The sequence below is a fragment of the Lampetra fluviatilis genome, chromosome 41 (assembly GCF_964198595.1).
Source record: "Lampetra fluviatilis chromosome 41, kcLamFluv1.1, whole genome shotgun sequence".
Taxonomy (NCBI): Eukaryota; Metazoa; Chordata; class Hyperoartia; order Petromyzontiformes; family Petromyzontidae; genus Lampetra; species Lampetra fluviatilis.
The window spans coordinates 7,788,609-7,812,278 of NC_136315.1; the positions used below are offsets into that span (position 1 = coordinate 7,788,609).

The following is a 23,670-nucleotide window of genomic DNA, read 5'->3' on the forward strand; positions in this document are numbered from 1 at the left end:
GGTGAATGTAACATTTTGGGGAAATCTTTTTGCATGCGATAATTATCTCAAGAGACAAAAAAATAATCTCATCTGCATTTACAATTAGAATCTCTGCCATCCCAGTCAGTTTCCAGTACATTTTTGGATTGGACAGTATGCATTTAATAGTTTTGGACGTGTTTTACATATCTACGTGTTCTAAATTAAATTATTCACAAGGATTCATCTTCTTGGTTCTTTCAGTAAAGTCACGTAGAAGGGAAATAATAAAGTAATAAAAATAAAACATAATAAAATACAATTCTCACGACGTTTCGGCCACAACGCAAGCAGCCGTCCTCAGGTGAAGAACAGGTCTGTCGGAAAGACAGCGTCTGTCTTTTTCGATTTAAAGCATCTGTCTTTCCGACAGACCTGTTCTTCACCTGAGGACGGCTGCTTGTGTTGTGGCCGAAACGTCGTGAGAATTGTATTTTATTACGTTTTTTTATTTTATTTTATTATTTCCCTTCTACGTGACTTTACCGAAAGAACCAAGAAGATGAATCCCTGCAGTCACGAAAGCTTTAAATCAAAATATTCGCAAGAATATTATAATTCTTCATTTGCACGAATCAACACGGAATCACGCGTTAATAGAAGGCCGCTTATGCCTTGTGCGGAGGTGATTATTGTTACGTTGTTGAATAGAGTTCACCTGGTTATACAAAAATGACTTAATGATTTGAACACAAGCACACAAGTCAGCCCATTAATGGAGCCTCTATTTCTTAGGAGATTCCTAGGCTTTGGCCTTCAATCTTAACAACTCCTGAATAACTAAGGAATGCTTTACATGTATATAACTATACATGCAGTGACTTTTGACTAGCCATCGAACAAAGTCGGTCACTGCATCGCGCGTTTTCAGATGCGCTTCTGCGGCCGTCTGGAATGCTCTCCCTTCCGATATTAGTAAGCACTGTACATAGCCAACCGTGCTAATTGGAGGTGCGGGGAATTATAACAAACTAAACACACAAAAAACTATTCTAAACAATCTCAATTTTGGAGCTTATCTTTTTTCTCTCTCTCTGGCTTTTTGTTTTCTCTCTCTGCCTGTGTCCTCTCTTTGGAATTTTCACACTTAAATTCTAACTTAGCAATCTTTGAAATACGTAATCAACCGGGCTATGCGTTAATTGTGTGTTGACCGACTCTCTGTGTTGCATTACATTACATTTCGATATTTTACTAGGTTATTTAATTTTAGTGTGTCTTTCTCCTAATTTTCAAGCTTGTGTACCGTACCACTCATTGACATGCTAATTTTTTCTCTGCCCCCTCCCTCTCTCCACCCCCGCCCCCTCTCTATATTTAAGGCACCGTCACAGAAACGACCTCTCTCTTTCTGCCGATACGTGTTCTCTCTCTGTGTGTCTTTGTGATGTCTGTCTGCTTGTGTGTCTGTCTATAGTTTTCTGGTTAGATTTTTGTTGCTATTTCTTTCTTTTATGCCTGCTTGTGTTGCAGTCGAAACGTCGTAGTATGCTATTATTTAATTTATTATTTTATCTTTATACGTGACTTAACCGAAAGAACCAAAGAAAACCGTTCTAAACAAATTCGATTTCAATATAGATTTAAAATTGCACGGCTTCAGTGGCCTCCTAATAATGGACATAGGCGGCAGAGGAATTTAGAAAACTTGCACCATGATTTCAACCATTGTAGTTGTGCCATATTCCGTTAACGATCCTGTCTGTATTAATCCTCTGCAATCTTTTTTTTTTTAAATATTTTTGTTAGATTTTTGCTGTACACGAGAACGAAGGCCCGTAGCAGAACGTTGGGTGACAAAAAAAATATATAAAACCGTCGGCGAATATCAGCCAGGCCTATGTACCCGATGCGTTCTGATTAACAGGGGGGGGGGGGGGAACAGTCAACCCGGGGAATTCTCTGCAATATTTTTGTTTTTTGTCTTTCGTTTGTTGTTGCTGTGCTCAAGCACCACGAATCTCCCATCTAAAACAACCAGGAAACTGGCTACGTAAAATAAAATAAACTCTTGAAACTTAAACTGCTGCTCCCGGATGACAAATCCTGCGTACTAACCATTACACCACCTCCAGTGCTCCTCCTGTATAAATAGATAAGCTGATAATTTAGTCACGTTTACGTTTTGTAAGCTGAAGCTCCATAGATCGTGTTAATGAAGCCAAACATCTCATTTGTGGTGTTGCTCTCTGCTCGGCTGACTCGGCTTTACATTTTGTGCCTTGTATGGTCAGACAAAGACGTAGTCCCCAAGTCTCCAACACCCTCGTGTGCTATGCTGACCTTATTGGGTGTTTGCAAACAGCAATTGCCCTTGCAGGCTAAATGGGGGGGAGGGTGGGAGTGGGGGGGTTGTGGCTATAGGATATACTCCTTGTGTGAGTTTCGTATTGTCCTGCATGACACATCGTCTGGTTAGCCGCATCCATGCAATCTTCTCTAAACCACGTAAGGTGTAGAGCTAGACCACGAAGAATGCGGAGGAGCGACAGGACAGGGAGGTTGACATCAGAGCGCTGCAGATGAAGAGGGAAGCAGAAAATAGTGAAGCTTCGGAAGAACACTTTTGCTAACCTTAGGATCAGATGGCACCTGATGATGATGATGATAATGATGATGACGGCGATGATGACATGACTTCAGAAAATGTTTCGCAGCAGGTCAGTTCTTTTGTTGTGGTTTCGATATGAACATTATTTGGTGATGCACAAGCACAATTACAAACAACCAAACACCAGAATGTGTTTCGAAGAAGGCCCATTGCCCAAAACGTCACCTATTGTCTAATTTCCCCCTAAGGCCACAGTGTTATTGACGAATGCGTTGAGTTATTTCGATATTTAAACAAAGACTATTCCCCTGCCTCTCACCATAAGGGGTTTCCTTGTGAATCTGCAATCTGTCACAGTGCACGGGGCTTGTGCAATGACTCATCTGCTGAGCATTCAGCAAATGGATTAGCTGCCTTTTTTTTATCCGTGTATGAACTCAAACAATGGGCTAGGGGCTTTGGTTTTTTTTTGTCCAACACCATCCGTATTATTTTAATGGTGCTTTGCGTTATTCCGCATGCACAGCAATTTGCTGGGTCAATAATTTTTTTGTTACTTTTCCCCGAGTTTGTTTTGTAATGCTCACTTGCCAATTTGTTAAACGTGACATAGTTTTCGTATTTTTGGTAGCTTGACGTTTAGGAGGTCTCACTCAAAAATTGCGAAGCCCTCTCATTGTGAAGAAATGCTTACCCAGAAGGGGAGGGTTATAAGAAACGTTTATGTTTACATTGATATCAAAGGTCGTAAATATATATCGTATTTTCTCAGCGCCCAATGCAGGAATAAGTATTGATTCACGCTTGCTGAATGGTAGTTTCGTTTTCCTGTGTAACTTTGTGCTTGATTACTACGCTGCTAGTCTGCTGAGATCTGCAATCGATTGTGGGCCACAGCTCACATCTGAACCGGTCCTGGGCCCTCATCCTTCAGAAACTCACATTTGTTATTTATTAGGCAACAGTTTTTTTTTTATTTTAACAGGTCAGGCCCACTGAGCCATATAGCTGTTTTTCAGAAGTGGTTTGGCCGCAAACGATAGCTCAACGAAGTGGCTTATAACGTTGGAAATGTACAGCAGCCAAAATACTCGAAACGCATGTGGGTTCTAAATGTCGAGAGAAAAACCGCAGGACCCAGAGAAAAATCCACGTGACCACGGGGAGAAAGGGCAAACTCCAAATATAGGCATCGTCAGGGTTGGGATCTAACCCACGACCTCCTGTATACAAGGCGAGGTAGTTAACGTCTCACTACTGTGGCGCCCAGTGTGGTTAAGCATGGTCAAGCCCAACCCCCCCCCCTCCCCACCATGAACAACACAGTATAGCGAGGCTTTCATCGAGCAGTAGATTGACTAAGGACTGTGCGTTATTGCTATGCTTGATCATGCTATCCATCTTGTTTATTTTCGTTAAACAAATCACCTCGGAAAGGGTATTTTTCTAATATTGTTTGTTATATATATATATTTATGGCTACCCTGAACGGTATCGTGCAAGGTCCCAATGTAACATAAAAACGCAGGAATTCTTAACCAAAATGAGTTTCATAATGGGGGACGAATCATGAAAAACAGAAACGTTTTTTTCTCTCTCGACTCACACAGCCAACAGTCCAAACGTTGTTTCCCTATCGCCTGTATTTGTGATCGTTAGCCCTGGCGTACATCGGATCCAGTTGCTCCCCCTCCACCCACAAACAAACATGTGTGCACATGTTCTCACCAATATTGACTCAAAAACACTTACCGGTGCTCTTTTGCACGGATACGCCTGTTTCGTTAACAAGTGTCAGTTATGGAATGCGTTAAATGCACTAAGCTGTGGTGGTGTAAAGCTCCCCCATGAACCTGGTCTCTTGCCAAACCGTATACGTTTTCAACGCACACTCGCAATCATCATCATCATCATCGTCATCATCCTCTATCAGCTTCTCTTTTGGTCCAGTGATCTCAGCTTGCCTGAAATTGCAGGAATTCAACATTCCACGGACAACTTCAAGCTCCCATTTTTGGCTTAGGACCAACGTTCTGTGTTCAGAAAGCAGCTGCCAAGCCGCTACTGTGTTGAGGTTGTGGCAGATGCCACTGTGGATTACGCAGGGGCTCTTAAGACCTACGTCTATGACCAAATCACCTGGAATGTGTCCTATTTCATCAGATCTCAGACGTGAAGCAGCTAGTTTAGGTGCCTGGATGGGCAGCCATCATGCACAGTAGGTTGCTATAGGCTTTTGGGCTATGTGGTGAGCAGCAGAGTGCAGTGCGGTAACAATCGCTGTTGTACTGTACTTCTATTGCCCCCTGTTTATGCTCCGGGGAATTCACCAACCTCTTGCTGACCAGCGTGGTAGAGTATGGTTGAATGCCCCTGATGACCCATGTGGTGTGGGGAGGCCCCTACTTGTCCAGCAGCGGACTGACGAAAAACCGCACGTGGTATGCTGGTGACCTTGTGTTTAGCAAATAAACGTGATATAAAGCGTCTTGTACGCACGTTTAGCAAGACTACATCTTAATTTAGGAGCTTTCGTGACTGCAGGAATTATTCTTTGGTTCTTTTCGGTTAAGTCACGTCTAAAAATAAAATAATAAATTAAAATAAAATAACATATTACGACGTTTCGATTGCAACACAAGCAATCATCATCAGGCATAAAAGAAATAGCAAATCTAGTTAGATTTTTGTTGCTATTTCTTTTATGCCTGATGATGATTGCTTGTGTTGCAATCGAAACGTCGTAATATGTTATTTTATTTTAATTTATTATTTTATTTTTAGACGTGACTTAACCGAAAAGAACCAAAGAATAAGACTACATCTGCTTTGCTTCATTTTCACCAGTTGAATAGATGGGGGACCTTGCACACTCTCCAGAAATGCAGTCACCCATTATATTCAAAGTTTATACTTTGCTTTCAAATGGACATTGGCAATAGCGGCCCATTGTGCGTGCGTACGTCTTTTTGTACACGCATTTACTGATCAAAAGGAAAACGCGTTTGGCTCCGGAGTCACTAAGGAATACATTCGAACGTTGGTTTATAGATGTTGTGCTCATGCACGCAATGACAAAAGCCAGTGCAAGGACTACTACAGAGTCATACAGACCGCAAGTTTTATCAGCAACACACAATAATAAAAAAAAACACGACCAGCACAGCACATGAAGGGAGTGGTTGTGGCCATCTCCATGGACATCTGTATGGCTGGCACTGAAATGTATGCACACCACACACAAGTACTTGTTTAAGCCCGAGCCAAGCTCTGGTAGAACCAGGAGAGCTTGTCATATCACTTGCCCACTTATGTCACCTTTGGCCAGGAATTGAACCCAGGTCAAAGGGTCCGGAAGCTAAGCAGGTTTGAGCATGGATAGTGCTTGGATTCTGGGAGACCACCTCTCACAGGTGGGCTGTGCGGATCAATGTACAATTGAGAGACAAAGATTCCCCCATGGCCTGTAACAGGAGGCCTGCCTAGGCGTGATGGATTGTGACACCTGGAGGAAAATTCTAAACGGCTCCATTGATGATTTAGCGACTACCGCTGGTATAACAGACGGTCGGGCAAGTGTGGTTTGCGAGCACCTCAAAATACACCCGCACGCACGCACACATGCATGTGCACGGTTATCTGAGATTTGCAATGACATTTCAGTTGCACAAGTGCTTGGATTAAATCCCGCTGTGTTATGGCTTGTCTGTCGCCCAACTTCGCCCTGTTATGTCAATCCCTCCGCAGGTGTTCCTATGAAATCACCACCCCTTACTTCTAGAAATGCTGTGGCCTTCTCTGCAATAGTTTGTTGAATGACAGTCATACTTTTCTTGCACAAACATAGCCGGTGTGTTGTCTGTGTGAAGTGTGAAGACAACGTTCCTTAGACATTGTCTTAAAAAATACGAGCTATATTGAAACTTAATAATAATATGTTTCAGCCGTTGTGAATCCCACTGTTGAATGGACTGTGGTGGCAAGATGTTAACTACCTCATCAGGTATACAGGAGGTCATGGGTTCAATCCCAACCCTGATGCCTGCTGTATATTTGGAATTTGCATGTTCTACCCGTGGTAACGTGGATTTTTCTGTTGGGTCCTCTGGTTTACCCCTCTACATTTAGAAACAATTGTTTAGAGTATTTGTCTGCTATAAATTCCCACGTGATAAGCCACTTTGTTGAGCTATCGTTTGTGGCCAGGTCGCTTCTGAAAAAGAGCTATATGGCTCACTGGGCCTTACCTGGTCAAACAAAAAGTTTTTAAAGAATGAAGGCTTCCCTTTGTCGTGGGGGGGCTGTTAAACCATACTTCGCCATGCTGGTCAGTGTCGGTTGAATGAGGGGGTCCAGGACCGGTTTAAATATCGCTCACCACTGGCGTTAACCATGGTTGGGAATTGAACATAGGCCATAGGCCACCATGTTGTCCTATACACTCTGTGCTAACCGCTTGATATGTTAAGTTAGTTGCGTGTGTGAGATCGTATTCGGGTGTATTTATTTTATATCAACAGTATGTGATATTCAAGTATTCATTTTGTATTTTAGTAAATGTCACAATGTGTTTTAAAAGAACTGGTCATGGATGTTTTTATGGATTTTAGCTACAATTTTAGTTGCTGAGGAGAGAAATAACTACATTAACGCAGTAACAGGATTCTATGTACAAATAATAGCACGGTGCTATGATCAGTTATGCAGACGTCAATGATTAACTTCGTAGTGGCGATCTTAGTTATCTCGTGCGTAATCTTAGAATGGTTTTATGGCCTCCAAATGAATAAATTACCTGATTGCTGCATTGCCAGTAACATGCAGCTTTGTAATTATTGCTTTATGAAATGCAGCTATTACCGTAATGTTTACCATTAAGTAACACCGGGTGTGCTGAACTAGAAAGGAATTGGAAAGGAATTTACGTGACGCACCTTACTAATTGGCTGTGTCGGGTGGTGGCGGGTTTAGCGACAAATGTATATTAGCGCGATTTAACCCACATAACCTCTATGATGGATAATTCTTTTGTTCCAGTGTTCATCGTGAATGCTTTTTGGCACAGCGGGAGTTCAGATTTTCCTATTGTTTATTTTCCCAAAAAAGGCAAAATATTTTCGAATCGCACGCAACAATTAAAACACTCTGTTGTCTAATAGTCGGGTACGTACCATGCACCGGGAAATGTGGATAAAGCAACATTTACAAGTTTAAAATAACGAGTGTTGTCAACAAAATGTTCACTTGTGCCACAATGGGACAGCCGAGAATGTGTCTTTGGTCTGATGATGAAGTTGGTGCTATCTTGACTTGAAGCTTTCGTGACTGCAGGAATCCACACTCTTTGATTCTTTCGGTAAAGCCACGTAGCTAGAAAAGTTGGTGCTGTACAACTCTCCGACGTGTTTTAAATTTTGTGTCACTTGTTATTCCATGTGCCAAATGGCGTTATGACATTACACTCCACGTTGCTGGGAGCTTTTTCTGGCGCTGAAGAACTGAATATTTAATTCCTGAAGAAGCTTCCAGCCCATGTAGTGTAACGTTGAACCTGTTGAAGCAACAAAAACACGTCGAATAACTATCCAGCAACAACCGCAAAAATCTACACATTAGTCATTTGCTGCTACTTATCCAAAACAAAGCGACATCCTGGAATTAAATGATGCATCATAGCAATAAGACTCATGGGACTTTGTAGGTAAGATGTTTAAAAAGTGGCAATTGTGGTATAAATGTACAACCCTTGTTGATCAACTGCTGGATGAAGGTCTGCCCAGAGCTTTTCAGTCGTGGGCTTTATTTGACTGTACTTCACCATGCTTGGGCGTGTTGCTGTTGGGGGCGACCAGGACAGGTTCAGATCTCCCTCGCCACTAATGTAAGCCGTGACGTGGGCAGCCGGGTTCATTGTGCGGTGTGCAAAACCGGAAACAGGAAGACTTCTTCACAATTCCGGCAAATCGCCTGACGGAGCTTGTTGTAATCACCAGCGAAACGTCGTACTCAAATTGTAAACGGCTTTACTCTCCAACGCTGAAGTAGTAACTTATCGGCACGTTTTGTTTACGTGACAAACCTGACTAATTGTCTGTGTCGGGTGGTGGTGGGTTAACGACACAATTATAGTCACACGATCTAACCCAGAAACCTTTATTTTGAATAATATTGGTCTCGCGAAAGCCGATGTGTTAAACTGCAAAAACACTTTGGCGTCGTTCCACCCCAATTGCGGTGTCTTCTTAGCTCCCTTCTGTTCGAGACGATGGGGCCGAATGTGGTATAAATGTTTAAATTGCGAGGTGCTCGCAAGTGAATTGGCCACCTGCTCAGATGGCAAAACGATCCTGTAATCTGAAACGACCAAATTATTGGGTGTGCCTGTGTGCTGTGCTGAGCAGCTGTGCAAAAGGATGAAGTTGATACGGTGCATGCACGGAGATGTATATACCAGTCCTGTGTGTGTGTGAGAGAGAGAGCCTGTTTACAGACTGGAACATCAGTTTATTTATACACCGTACTGTTTCACAAACATACGGATTTGTTTGTCAATTTAACGCTCAATTGAAAAAAATAATTCTGTTGGTAACTTTACCGCTTCCTGCGTGGGTGTGCACCCATCTAACCATGTGTGCATCTGTGCACCACAAAAGCATAAAAATGCCAGCCTCAGACTTTTTTAATCGGCACTAAGTTTCAGCAGCAGCGGGCTGTATCACCTCGCTGCCTTCCTCGGGTCGTTGATACCGAAGCATTTTCTGCATCTGTAGCACCCAGACGAATACCTCATCGTGCACCTCCGATCAGCGCGGTTGGCTACGCGCGCTGCGATAGAAGCTCAACATACGTACACACATCAGCTGCCGCGTCTGTATCTCTCTCCACGTACCGTTGCATGCCGAATGCGCACGAGATCGCTCCGGCCGCACCGCCCCAGCCTGGATAGGTATCGGCGGCCAGCACTTGCCCCTGGCAATCTACGCGCGAGACTAACCTTGGGGGATCCTTTGTCTTCACCACCACCGCAGGACTCGCGGCAGATCGGCAGCGGGTACAACCGGCGAGCGCGACCGTTCATCGCGCACAGCGACGTGGAGGCGGCCAAGCAGATCGTGAATGCGCAGTACAACACGCCGCTGCACCTCTACTCCAACGACAACCTGCAGCACACCGTGCAGGGCCAGTTTGGCGGAAGCCCCGAGCCCGATCTGCCGTCCTCGCCACCGCCACGGTCGCCCATGCCGCGGACGCCCACAATGTGAGTGTCGATTGAAACTGTTTTAAAACTCTTTTGTGCTTTACCAGGTAAGGCTCACTGAGCTATATAGCTCTTTGTAAGAAGCGACCTGGCCACAATTGATGGCTCGTGTGGAATTTTAGAACAGCGGGAGGGAAAAAACTTTAAAATCCACACGGCCACGGGGAGAATATGCAAACTCCAAACGTACAGGCATCAGGGTCGGGATCGAACGCACGACCTCCTGCATATCAGGTGAGGGAGTGCACATCTCGCCACTGCGGCAGTTGTCGGTCCGAGGTAGCCAGGGTAAGGATTTGCCCACCCGCTGACATTATCATCAGCTGCTGCCATGGTCTATCTACTGCTGGGCGAAGGCCTCCACAAAGCCACCGCCATCTCTCACTATCCTGCAGTGCACACAAACTGATCTTATAGATCCATCTCCTTGCGGGATGTTCTGTTGGGTGCGTTCAATCCCTTGGCTGCCACCCCATAATTGTTGTTGACTAACGGCCATCATCGCCTCTGGCGACGTGTCCTGCGTAAGCCGACTTTTCCTATCAGTTTGAACGATCTTATCTTACCTTAAATAAATGTATGTAACGCTTTATCCAAGGCGCTTTATACGGAATTAACGATAGCACATATTAAGGTAATGGTGGAGATGAGGTGAATGAAAGAGATGAGAGGAAGCAATGGGCACATCTGTGATGCGTGAATTCGGTGAAAGCGAAATCGATGACAGTGAATGATGATGAACGGATTGAATGAATGAGGAACGAGTGAAAGCCACATCATGATGAGAAGATGAAGAGGGAAAAGTAACGGTGGCGGTTATGAAGGGGATATTCAGGGGCCGTGGTGTGAGCTAGAGAACACACGTGGGCTTTGAGTGGGGGAGCGGAAACTCGTGAGCGAATGTGACTGATTCACGTGGAGGGGGAATTTTGTTCCAGTGAAGGGGGGCGAGAAGAGAAAGAGAGTTGAAAGCGTGGATCGAGCGAAAGGAGACGGAGGGACAGAAAGAGACAGCGAAGATTGAGAGCGTAGAGGATGAGAAAGCGATGTGGAAAGATACAAGCGTGGCAAGATATGGTGCGGGCAAGACCATGAAGGGATTTGTAGACCAGGGTGAGGAATGTGAACAGGCAACGGTAGTTCCTGCGTGCCTTCTCTAATCCACGTGTTTCTCTTTCTGTCTCTCAACGTAATTTCAAGCGTGCATCTCTCCTTGCTTATTTAGTTTTTGTGCAGTGTTTGTCGTCCTCCACCGTGTTTTTGAACCCAAATGTCACGGTCGGGTTGGTACACACTGATTTACAACTTTCTTCTTGACATCGCCTGGTGCTATAGGTCAAGGCAAAGAGTTGCCCTGCTCATACCAGGAGGCAGTTCAGTAAGTAGGCTGAGCATTCTTTCTCTGAGTACTTTTTTTTTTAAAAACTATTTTGTTTGTTTGTACTTTTTGTTTTGGTGCCATTTCTTAATATGTTTATTTTATTTTTTGCTTGGTCGTACTAGGGTTTTCATTCTCTTGGCATGTACGTGTGTGTGTTGAGCTTCTTTCACGCCACACGTGTGGCCCTTGTATACACATTCCTGCTGCGGAGGGAGCTGCTAGGGACGTTGGGTTGCTCGGTCAATGGTCAGGGTCAACGGCGGCGTGGTGTATTCCGCAAATATGCCCGACTGTGAGGGCGGGCACAAGCCGGCGTGAGTAGGTTAAACGTTGACTTTTATAAGGGCACCAGGGGGTGACCAGCCCCTCCCCACCCAGCCCCACCTCACCCAGCCCCACCCCTCCCACCCCCACCCAGCCCCTCCCCACCCTCCCCTCCCCACCCAGCCCCTCCCCACCCTCCCCACCCAGCCCCTCCCCACCCTCCCCTCCCCACCCAGCCCCACCCCTCCCACCCCCACCCAGCCCCTCCCCACCCTCCCCTCCCCACCCAGCCCCTCCCCACCCTCCCCACCCAGCCCCTCCCCACCCTCCCCTCTCCACCCAGCCCCACCCCTCCCATTTTTGGATGCACGACGGACGGACACAATAATCCCCTGTGGGCTGGTGTAATCAGGAGGTTCCTACCAGTAATAGTTTGGTCTTTATATATAATTTATGTACAGAGTTATAGGATGCTGTTGGCATGAACGTTGCGACATTATATTGAAAGTATTATTATTGGTTTCTGTGTACAAGCAACATTTTTTAAATGAAATTGGTCAAGCACACACATGGGACCCTTTGTGAAATTAAACTCGACACTCAGTGAGGCTTTTCTGGGCAATAAAAAACAATCAATAATATCCGTGTGCCAAAACCAAGTTTTGCAATCGGTGCAATTTTTGCAAGATTAGCTAAGCTCTCTGATGTGGTCCTGAAGAAGCCTTCAGCACGTGGCGTGAAACGTCGGACGGCACAATCCGAATACACATCGGAGAGCGATTTGGCACGACTGCGAACATGTACGCAGTCGTGCCGGTGCACGTGCCAATGTTGGGCCAACTCTGGCGTGTCCTTGGAACGGTGGAGCGAGCGTCCTCCGTTCCATGTTTACTGGGGCATGACAATTAAAGGTTAAATAACCAAAGAGTAATTAAAGGTTAATTTGCAATATGCAACCCTCTTCCCGCTTGCTGTCTTGGCATTGCTGTGAATGACACTGCTTGCCTCTCAGTGCCCTTCTTCAACATGAGCGCGCATTACCGAATATTCAAGGCCTCTGTAATGTTTGACGGATGTACTGTACGTACATTTTAAAACGCTATCACAGTGTTATTAACAGGGCCCAGGGGACTGGTGCGCTCCCCCAATGCACTCGGTTCTTCCAGCAACCCTCGCTCATATCTTCCCGTAATAAAACTTTTGCACATTTTCGGAAAGAGAGGGAAACGACATTTTGGCAGCAGAAGTTGCTTCACGAAAACGCATTCCCCGTTCGTGGAAAAGTATTAGCAGCAAGAGGGTAAAATGTTTATGAAAACTGGCCTTCGTATTCGCGCTGCTGATCTGCGATTGAAACTGGAATGCTGTAATAAAAGCCGAAATAAATTATTTTGGCTGGGCTGCGTGGCAGCGGCACACGCAAGCACCAACAACAAAAAACTTTACGCATTCGTCAATAACACTGTGGCATTAAAATTAAAAAAATTATAATTGGTGACGCTTTGGGAAATAGCCCTTCTTCATAGCACATAAATGTTTTGCAATGAAGAATTGATTTATGAGCGATGTAGAAAAAAGGGCCATTGCCCGAAATGTTGCCCGCTATATATCTGTCCTTTTAAGGCAGTATGATTTACAAAAACGTAATGTAAATATTTCGATAATTTTAACGGTTTCTTGGCAATTCAAAGCTTAATGAAAGGGGAGGTTTTTTGTTGTTGGATGTTTACCCTAATGCACGTCACCACCAGGATTTGTGGTCCTTCCATTGCGTGTGTTTGTGAACTAGTGAATGGTGGCATCATCGTACCCTATACTCGGTGAGGATGCCAGAACAAGCGTAGAGTCATGTAACCTTCCAGATTCGTGGCACCAACTTGTCACCCCAACTCGCCATGCTTGTTTGTCAGTTGTCTCACTACGTGCCGCACGCCAAATGTGCTCGCACAATGCCACTTGTGGCTGGGATGCCAATGAATTTGGGAATGGAACAAGGGTACTGTTAGGCTAAACCACATAGAGTTCCCATTTTACGAGCAGGGAACCCCCAGTATTTCCAAGAAGGGGCTATGCAAGCGATTTTCGCAGAAGTTCTCGCGCTCATTAATGTGATTAGCGTTGGCGCTCTCGGCCCACTCATGGTTCTTACGGTATTACATTTAAAAACAACATTTTAAAACATTACCTATCTTACAACATGAATGCAGCCAAGCCACTGGCTCACTTTCCCATCGATGCCCGGGTGTCTTTGAGTTACCTCGTAGATGCCCCGCAGATGAACATTTTACTGAAAGCGACGGAACTTTTCAGCGGAGATGCCACGTTCATTGGCTACCTGCCTCCAGTGAGCAAGTCTTTTTATAGGACTTGTAGGGCTGCTATTATGTCTGCGTGACTTGATCCCAACAGCGCGCCACGAGCAGCCACGGCGCTTTCCACCCACTCATGCCATTGGCATGCCTCTGCGTATAAACCCTTTCACATCGGGCAAGAGACGTGCCTCCCACCGAACTGAACGTGCCGCGCAGATATTTCCGTGACCTTGGATTTGATTTATTGTTCTGGGAGAGAATGGATCGGCGGGAGTTAAAAGCATCACTTGTGTTGTTGACGCGAAAAGATTCAACAGCATGAGAACTGATTTAATGTTCGAAGGTTTCAGAATTTTAAGCCGAGGTTAAAAGTTGGCATGGTCGTGGCTTCTTAGGAGCTTCCCAAATAATAGTTTGCCATCATTGTCACCATCAGCCACGGTCAATCCAACAAACACAAACCAGGTATACGTCAGCAGTTCTCCTGCTGTGTTTGTCTCAGCTGATGACGGTTGCTTGTGTTGCGATCGAAACGTCGTGATATTTTTTTTATACATTTTCTATCTACGTGACTTTACTTAAAGAACCAAAGAGTATGGATTCCTGCAGTCACCAAAGCTTCAAATCAAGATCAGGTACATAGCGCCAATTAAATAGTGGAATAAAATTTGTCTCATCATCCGCGTAACAATCTCATTTTTGAAACTCAAAATGAAGTGGAAACTAAATATAAAAACACATCCCAGTTAAAATGAATGTAGAATTATTACATTCATATAAAAACAATAAGTTATAGTAATAGGTTTTTACCCTTTCAACTGGTACAAAAACTGACACCTTTATACAAGGCATGATGTTTGCAATAACCACAACAAAAGCAGTCAAAATGCAAACAAAAAGAAACAACTCTGATGATGATAATGATATGCACTGTCCTTGAAGTTGATTGGTCCACACCCGAGACAGCTTTTCTTAAAGCCTAGTCTCCATTGGCGTTTGACCAGATGCCGCCAAAAGGCGCATTTTGACTGCTTGTGTTGTGGTTATTGAAAACAAGGTGTCAGTTTTTGTACCAGTTGAAAGGGTAAAAACCTATTACTATATTTTTCCACTGGTAAAGGAGGTCTCATAGTGTAAACAATAAGTTATCTTAAATGTATACAGTGTATAGTCCTTCTGTTCCCTGCGATGCACGTCCCACTATTTTACACAATGTCTTAGGATGCATTTGTATTTAGATGTTGTGTAAATCCAACTTGTATCATTGCATTGTCTCTGTCAGTCACCAACCCACACTGACCATCCCACCCACAACTGACATGGCATGGGTGCACGGCTTTTGGCTGCCCATCAAACAGACAGCGACTGCATCGCGCGCTTTCAGATGCGCTTCTGCGGCCGATTGGAGCGCTCTTCCTCCCGATATTAGGCAGCCACTGGAGCTATGCACTTGAAAATCATCTGGATTAAAAACTTTTCTTTAGAACAGTTTTTTGTGTTTAGTTTGTTTTCTTTCCCCCACAACTCCGATTAGCACTGTTGACTACGTACAGTGCGAAAGACGTTCAACTTACATACATGGGGAGGCCTTCAACCTGCAATGGATTGATGAAGGGCAGAATATTATCAAAGTATTATTTTTACAGCACAACAATCGAGTTAGTTGCAATGTGGTACGACAAGTTAGTTGTATAAATCCTTAGGAGAACACAACAGCGGATATCAGTAGCTTGGAAAAATTGCTCTGAAAGATTGCAACACTCAAAGCCCCCCTTTGACGCATCTTGGCAGTGCTTTCCCGAGTCTTGGAACCGCATTTGGAAAATTGCCGTGTCCCAGCCGCCACTGTGGCCACTGCAGACGCTGAGAGCGGCTGCCGCACTTGGAAGTTATTCAGCATTTTCCAGCCTTGAGATCCAGGGGCTGCTCTACGGAGAGGGGCCTGGCGGTGTTTGTCATTCCTGTCCCGGCAGCTGTGGATGGCTATGTCTGGCCCTGTCTAAAAAAACATGCATTCCTTTACCGTTGGTGGGTTATCAGATCCATCTTTGGTGTTTTAAAGGAAAATAATCAGCTGTTGGGCATTGGCCACTCTGAAGCTGGGCCAAAAAAGTGTGGAAAATATGCATTGGTTTTTCTTTTAATTCATGTCGCTTGCTTGCGTGCAACTATTCATATTTGTATATATATGGGGAAGAGCGAGAGCACGGATGATTTAGACAGATGTAATGTTTTGTGTCTTGCTGTTACCTCGAAGTTCGTGTGTTTAATTGCCAAAGCATAGTCTGGTGAATATTACAGACCATGTCGTTTAATTTTCAAAAGTAGGGCAGTGTGTACTTTTGTACAGTATCCCAGAGCATACATGATTATTACAGTTTAGGTTGCTTGTTATTTGTAAATTATGACTTAGGAATTTAGGTCCATGCAAGGCACGCGAGTTACAGTTATTACACTTCATCTTTGCTACAAGTGACCGCAAATTGAGATGATTTGAAGACTGCCTTGAATGGTTTCCACCAGTTAGTATTTACGTAGAGGTTAAATACAACTGCATGTGAAGACGTTAGACAAAAAACAACAATATTTTCCATTTATTGTAGTCCTCGTCTCTGTGTTCCAGTAGTCACCCACCCCTTACCTACCTCTCCCCTACTCTTTGTTTTTTTTCGATAAAGTCACGTAGGTAAAAAATGTAAATAAATTAAATCAGGTGTTGACTACTAATTTTGCTGGAGCAGTCAACACCTGATGGCGGTTGCTTGTGTTGCTTCCGAAACGTCGTGATTTAATTAAATTTATTTAAATTTTTTACCCACGTGACTTTACCGAAAAAACCAAAGAGGATGAATCCTTGCAGTCACGAAAACTTCAAATCTAGAATTACCTCTCGCCTCATCGCTCGACTCCCCTCCACACAATCCCCACTCCTGCTAGCGAGGCTTTCTATTAAAGCCTCCTCGTGAGCCTTCGTGGTCTGGGTCGCCACGGCGGCGAGATGCTAACTACCTCGCCTGGTAATACAGGAAGTCTTGGGTTCGATCCCAACCCCTAACACCGGTATATTTGGAGTTTGCATGCTCTCCCTGTGGTCGCGTGGATTTTTCTCCAGGTCCTCGGTTTTTTTCCTCAACATTTAGAAACATGCGTTTAGAGTCTTTGGCTGGTGTACATTTCCACATGATAAGTCAGTTTCGTTGACCTATGATTTGTGGCTAGCTCGCTTCTGAAAAGGAGCTATAAAAATCAGTGGGCCCTACATGGTAAAATAAAAAAAAGTTGAGTTTATAGTCTGAAAATCCCTTCCCTCAGCCATCCGTGCCTGATCAAGTCCAGAGCTCAAAATGTTAAAATTTTCCTCTGCCTGACCACGTCTCTCGATAAAATAAATATACCCAATGCTTCTGCGCAGCGTCTTGACTTGAGATGAGGTAGCATGTGGACTCTTTGCTAGTGAATATTGCATTGTATAAACTCGCGTAGAGACCCACACACCTACATACGTACCCATACACTTACATAGAGACCGAAATATTAACATAGATGCTCGTATACTCAGATCGAGACCTATTCCCTCAGAGACCTAACACCGACTGCCTCTCTCTATGCCCCATACTTCTGTACATCATCTTGAAATGAGGTCACATTTGGATGCAATATGCATCCAAATTGCATTGTGATTGTATGTTGTAATGATGTGTTCATCTAAATTAAAACGCAACTGCGCCCCCTTTGCATTGTACCACGTGAAGTTGCGTTGTACGTGCGTACGCGTGTTGAACTTTTTCTGCACCATACGTAGCCAACCGCGCCAATCGGGAGGCCGCGTTCATTTCGCTTAGAACACAAACTGCGCTCCCCACCGCACCGAGTTGCGACCCGTGCCTCGAAAGAACTTCCGTTTGGTTCGACCCAAAGTTCACGACCGGGTTTCCTCCGCAGCAACGAGGCGCAGAGGGCGGTGGCGACGGCGGCAGCCGCGGTCGGCGCCGCTCGGCGCGCGGGATCCAGCAGCAGCGGCGGCGAGGTCGACACGGAGTCGGACGTCTACAAGATGCTGCTCGACATCACCGAGGTGGAGAGCCAGCCCAAGCAGTCGACGTCCTTCCGCTTCCTGCAGGACATGCTGGAGTACAACGGTGAGCGTCCGCGCTTCACGCCGTGCGCCGCCGCGTCCGCGCGGCGAGGGAGATGACGAAAATGCCCATGTTTATACCAATGCAGTAATTGGCCGCTTGCGCACAAGCGCTTCCACGTCCGTCGCCCACCCTTTTGGCCTCGCCCCCCCTCCCTCCCGATACGTTCCATTCATTGGCTACCATAGTCTGATGAGCTCCCCCTAAGTTTGTACCCATCATCATTTTCGTTCTTTTGTCTATCATGTGTATTAGACCTCCCCTCCTCCTCTCTGCCCATTGTGTTGGCGGGTGCAGTGGCTGGCCGCTTGCGCACAATCGCTCCATTGTGTTGGCGTGTGCAGTAATTGGCCGCTTGCGCACAAGCGCTTCCACGTCTATCGCCCACCCTTTTGGCCTCGCCCCCCCTCCCTCCCGATACGTTCCTTTCATTGGCTACCATAGTCTGATGAGCTCCCCCCTCCCTCTCCCTCCCCCCTCAACTCGCTTTTAAGGGATTACATCTTGAATCATTGCCTCACTTGATACAGCTAATCTGGCTGTGACGGTCCCACCTGATGACGGAGACTTGTGTTGCCTCCGAAACGTCGTGATTTTTGTTTTTATTTTATTTTACTTTCTACGTGACTTTACCGAAAAAACCTAAGAAGATGATTCCTTGCAGTCACGAAAGCTTCAAATCTAGAATGTATTTTATTAGTTTTATTTAATATTTTAGATTTTTTTGTTTTCTATCTACGTGACTTTGCCGGAAGAACCAAGAATATGAATTCTTGCAGTCACGAAAATTTTAAGTAAAAAAAAAGATGACGTTTCCCTCGGCTGGTGCGCAGGAGGTTTCGTGGGTTCGATCACCGAGCCTGACGGCTTTGGGGTTTGCGTGTCCTCTCTCTCCGTGGTGGTCGCGTGGATGTTTTTCTCCAGGTCCACCAGTTTTTCCCTCCACATTTAGAAGCATGCGCTTATATTATTTGGCTGCTAATTTAAATTTCCACATGCGATGATAAAATCCACGCCCATGAGCTATTATATGTGGCCAGGCCACCTCTGAAAAAGAGGTGATAGCTCAGTGGACTTTACCTTGTTAAATAAAGAAAGTTTACTAAGTATGTCCAGCCACGACTGGATTCTGGCCTCGTTTCACCGAGCCAGTCAGTGCAGGGTTTGTGAAGCTCAGGAACGTAGATGTAAGAGCGTAGAAGTACAGCGCAACAATGGATTTTGCTGCCCACCGCCTACCACCACGGCAGCCTATAACAACATCTTACGTTGTGCTCGCTCGCAATCGAGGCTCAAGCCAGCTTGGCTTCAGAGATCTGATGAGATTGGGTGCATTCTGGGTGATTTGATCGAAGTGAGTTGCGGTAAACATCGAGTAAGAGGTGGCTGGGTAGCAGAAGCCACATAGTGGTTGAGCCAGAGTGCTGTGCCATGACCGCAAGGATTCTGGAATATTATCTTGGTGGCGACCCACCTGTGATCATTATCAGACAGGGGTTTATTCCCAGTTGTATTCCATTGATGCCGTTGATGTTATGCAATGAGAAAAATAATCCATTTGGATCTCTCACGGAGCTGTGTGACCCTTTGAGTAAGAGGACAGCCTGCAGAAGTGGATACCGCTGAGCCACGTCTGAGCTTATTTGAAGGGACCTCTTGTCCACACGGTTGGGGGACACTCTAACACAGAGTGTAACATTCTTCACATGAGAGTCGAGCAAATGGTGTTTAATTCTCAGAGCTGGGGAAAAACACGAATTTAGTGTCATGCATTGTTTGTACAGTCACCAGTGGACTAGGCTGCGACCGTCTTGGGTAGTCAGCCCACCTTGATTAGAAGCATTGCATTTACCGAAATGTGCATGCTGCGTTGGAAAAAAAAATCGCAGTGTATTTTTTTTTAAACAATTCTCCCTTTGCACCGTTGAATTGTCTGAGGGCAACAGTCCAGAAAGCACCATGTACTCCTGCCCCCCCCCCCGCCGCTCACTGGCTCGCGCAGACGGAAAACTGATTGACCCTAATTGGCTTGACAGCTTGTTTCCTGCCGATGGCAGAGCGTGGTATGCGGGGGTCACGTCAGACCGTCGGAAGAGAAAGCTTGAGCAGAAGGGCAGGGCTCGCAGAGTGCCATTCGATGGAATGTCTCTCGCAGATGCGTCATACCAGGTTGTTGGTCCCATGCATTGCATGGAAGGAGTGCGTTTTCTTTTCTTTTAAAGGACATTTTTATCCCGCTGAATCTGGTCAATTATTTTCAAAGCGCACGTAAACTCGCCAAATTAACTACTGAGGGATACCACTGAGCGTGCTTACCGCAGAACTGTTACGCAAGTGCGCTTTGATCTTCAAAGTTTCGATTGAATAAGATTTACCCTGGCCCCCTAAATGCATTTGACAGCGTGTAATAAATTGCACAACGTTGTGTCTAAATGATAAACCTTATGAATCTTCTCGTGAAATTATTCATGGGCCTAAATCTGGTCAGGCTTTAATAACAATACCCTTCATGTCTGCTTCTAAAAAAAAACGTGGTGTAGCCTCGCTGGGGTGGTACTCGTTTTACCCACCCGGGGAAAATAATGATGATGATGAACTGAGCTAGCCCCAGGATTATGAAGATAAACAATACGACTATAATGCCATTTATTTACCCAGAAAGACGTTACTGAGACTCAAGGCTCCTTTTAAGGAGGGTCCTGCATCGGAATGTTTGGCCTTGCCATTCATAACTGTTTGGCTTGCGGGACGAGACAAGAATAACCGTAGAAACCCCCACACACCTGAGAGTTAACGCTCAAAGCTCCGCACAGATGGATTCAAGTTTCCATTGCTCTCATGTAATGTCCCGGTCATCTTGCAGTCATAACCTACAATACCTGGTAGACCCAGGCAGCTTCTGAGATCCGATTTGTTCATAGACATTTGTACGAAACCTAACATTATTTTTTGTAATGAATGTTAAAGTTTTTTGTTTGGCTAATGAGATGCCTGCAGGACGCAGTGCATCAAGTAGGTCACATCCCTACATTTTTAGGAGTTGGAGTGTTGTCTACTTGTACGAATTGGGCTTTCTCTGGACACTATCCCTGAAAAAGTAGAGACTCGGTGAGAACTTGTTAGGCTAAAGAACAATTCGAACATATAACTATAAATGTATCAAGCACATATATATGTGTGTGGAATCGTATATAACTTTATGAAATAATATGTCATTGAGTAAAAGGAAATACCACTTTTCAATACTTGAACAAAGTTATATTTTAAATCCCACCACTTTCATGAATCCCGTGAGTCTCCTATAAAATGTTATATACAGTGATATCCATATAAATGAGAAGAAAAAAGGAAATTTCTTAAACTTTAATATTGCATTTGAATCTTAAAATAATGTCAAATGTGCCCAAAGGCATACCAACTCTATGCACTTTTAAATTCAGTTACAGTTGCACAAATTCTTGAACAGGTTTGTTTGACTCGTGTAATTAGATTTCTTAAACTTGAATATAAACTTAAGGAGTAGAAATGGACGTACAAGTCACGTCTGGATTTTAATTCATACTCATTAAAATAAAAACACGGCGACTAAAAGCATGAAAGAAACTCAGCATTTTAAATGATATCCTCGTAAACGTTCCCCAAATATCCCAGGATTTTCCATAGGTCCTACATTTTAAAATAACCATATTTGGAAATCGCAAGATAATTTTTGTAAGATTAATATTCTCTACATTTTCTTAAGCTGAAAAAGTTTATAAAAACAACATACTCGGCACATCTCCTTCTTTCAATGAGGCCCTTGAGCCAATTCCACATTCCCTTGGCAGGAGCCAGTCTCTCCATAGAATAGACAGCGTTGAATTGCCACAAAATGGTACCTATTTTATTCACCTCTGAAGGATGATGGACTGATTGGACCCCTAAAAATATATTCAGAAATAACGATTTACACCCCCCTGTCAATCCACTTCTGATTGTATTTCTGTCGTGGGGGGTTGTTAGGTCATACTACGCTGGTCAGTATGGACTGGTAACACGGTGGACCAGGACTGGTTCAGATATGATTCACCACTGATGTTATCCGTGGCCATATTTTATACTTATGTTGCTGGGGACGCAAACCACTGATTTGTTATTGTTATATATTCGTGATGGTCAAACAACCCACGTAGCTCAATGGACTAACCACTGCACCACCCAGTATTTCAATCACACGCGAAATTATTCAAAGTTTAAGCATTAGCATGCAGGAAATGTATATTATTTTGTAGATGATGCGGCTTAATAACGCTTTTAACTTCTCTGCACACGCTTGAAGCAATACATACCTGTACGCGAAAAGCATTTTTCCGCACAGCGCTAAAGCATTTTATAAACATGTACTAATATGGTGCCATGTGCCTCGAACATTAATGAAGTGAATTTATTGCCTGGGCACACATTACCCTCACAGACTCCCTCTCGGCTGCCAAGCACTCGACTGTACCGCTAGAAACTCGAAACGTGACGCAAGTTACTAGCACACGCAACCATTTACCTGCGCGTGTTATAAAACGTTACATTGTACGATCGTGAGAGATGGTGGCGGATTGGTAAAGGCCTTTGTCCAGCAGTGGATTGACCATGGTTGCTGCTGCTGCTGCCGAAGATGAATTACGACACAGCACTGTGATGTCTGGATTGGTGGCACAGTTGTTAGCACACTGTACTATGAACCCACCCACCGACCATGGTTAATGTCAGTGATGTGTGATATCTCGACCGGTTTCGTATCCTCCTCCTATCCTCACATGAATCAACGTGGTGAAGTATGGTCACACAATCTCCATGGGGGGCGGGGGCCTTCATCCAGCAGTAGATTCACGAAGAGTTGTAACTAATAACATTGTTTCCAATGTATTTTTCTAGTACTCTGCTACCTGGTGTTCCACGTAATTTGGCCTCCCTCCTGTTTTACAAAACACTGCCTCCTGTCAAACAATGCATAGATCCAAGAGTTGTAAATAACTTGTAAAATTACAATTACAAACATGGGTTGCCCAGGTTTACCTCTTTTTGTTGTTTTTCTCACCTCGCAAATGATATACCAGTTGTGCCATTGGAATTCACGGAGTGAGACGACAGAATGCCCTTTCTGAACTACGTCAATCAGCAGGGGAACAAATTATGTCAGGAGATGGCACTAATTGGAGATGACCACAGGCATATTTCTTGAGTCACTTCAATAGAATTTCTCTCAGTGAATACTAGAAGATGTTCCTCCCTTCTTTGGAAGGGATGGGTTGCCTCTTGCCAATCAATTAATACGCCTCTTAAATTTTGCCTCGTGGAGCTGAGTCAGGCTGAATTAAATAACTCAAAATACTTATATTATTACAAGCAGGATTATTTTAAAGAAAAAAAGGTATTGAGAATCAGTGAGGCTTTCCTAGGTAGATATAGACTTCATATCATCATCGTCACCATAATTTGCCATGGTAAACACACTGCTGGATGAAGGCTTCTCAAGCCACATGGTTTTCAGACTAAGATGGCCCCCAAATGTGAACTTGGTGATTGATGTCAAGGTGCACGTGTCCCCTTCCCGTGTTGATCCTGTGACGTCGTGACTGGTAGTGGGCATCATCGCCATCACCACGCAGGCATCCCCATGTCGTTGCCTAAGCTTCACTCGGTCCTGATGGCAGGGTTGTTTGACCATACTTCACCACCATACCTGGTCATTGTTGGTTTGTTTATACCGTCAG

The 23,670-nt window shown here is 44.6% G+C and overlaps 1 protein-coding gene across 3 annotated transcripts in view; it reads left to right on the top strand.

Moving 5' to 3' along the window:
• LOC144946510 (PDZ and LIM domain protein 3-like) overlaps positions 1-23,670 on the top strand; it is a 134,681-nt gene that overhangs the window by 102,326 nt on the left and 8,685 nt on the right. For all 3 annotated transcript variants that reach the window (XM_078875465.1, XM_078875462.1, XM_078875463.1), the window contains 2 exons: positions 9,601-9,830; positions 17,730-17,926. In XM_078875465.1, coding sequence (XP_078731591.1) covers positions 9,601-9,830; positions 17,730-17,926 — 427 coding nt within the window. The remainder of the gene's footprint in view (positions 1-9,600; positions 9,831-17,729; positions 17,927-23,670) is intronic.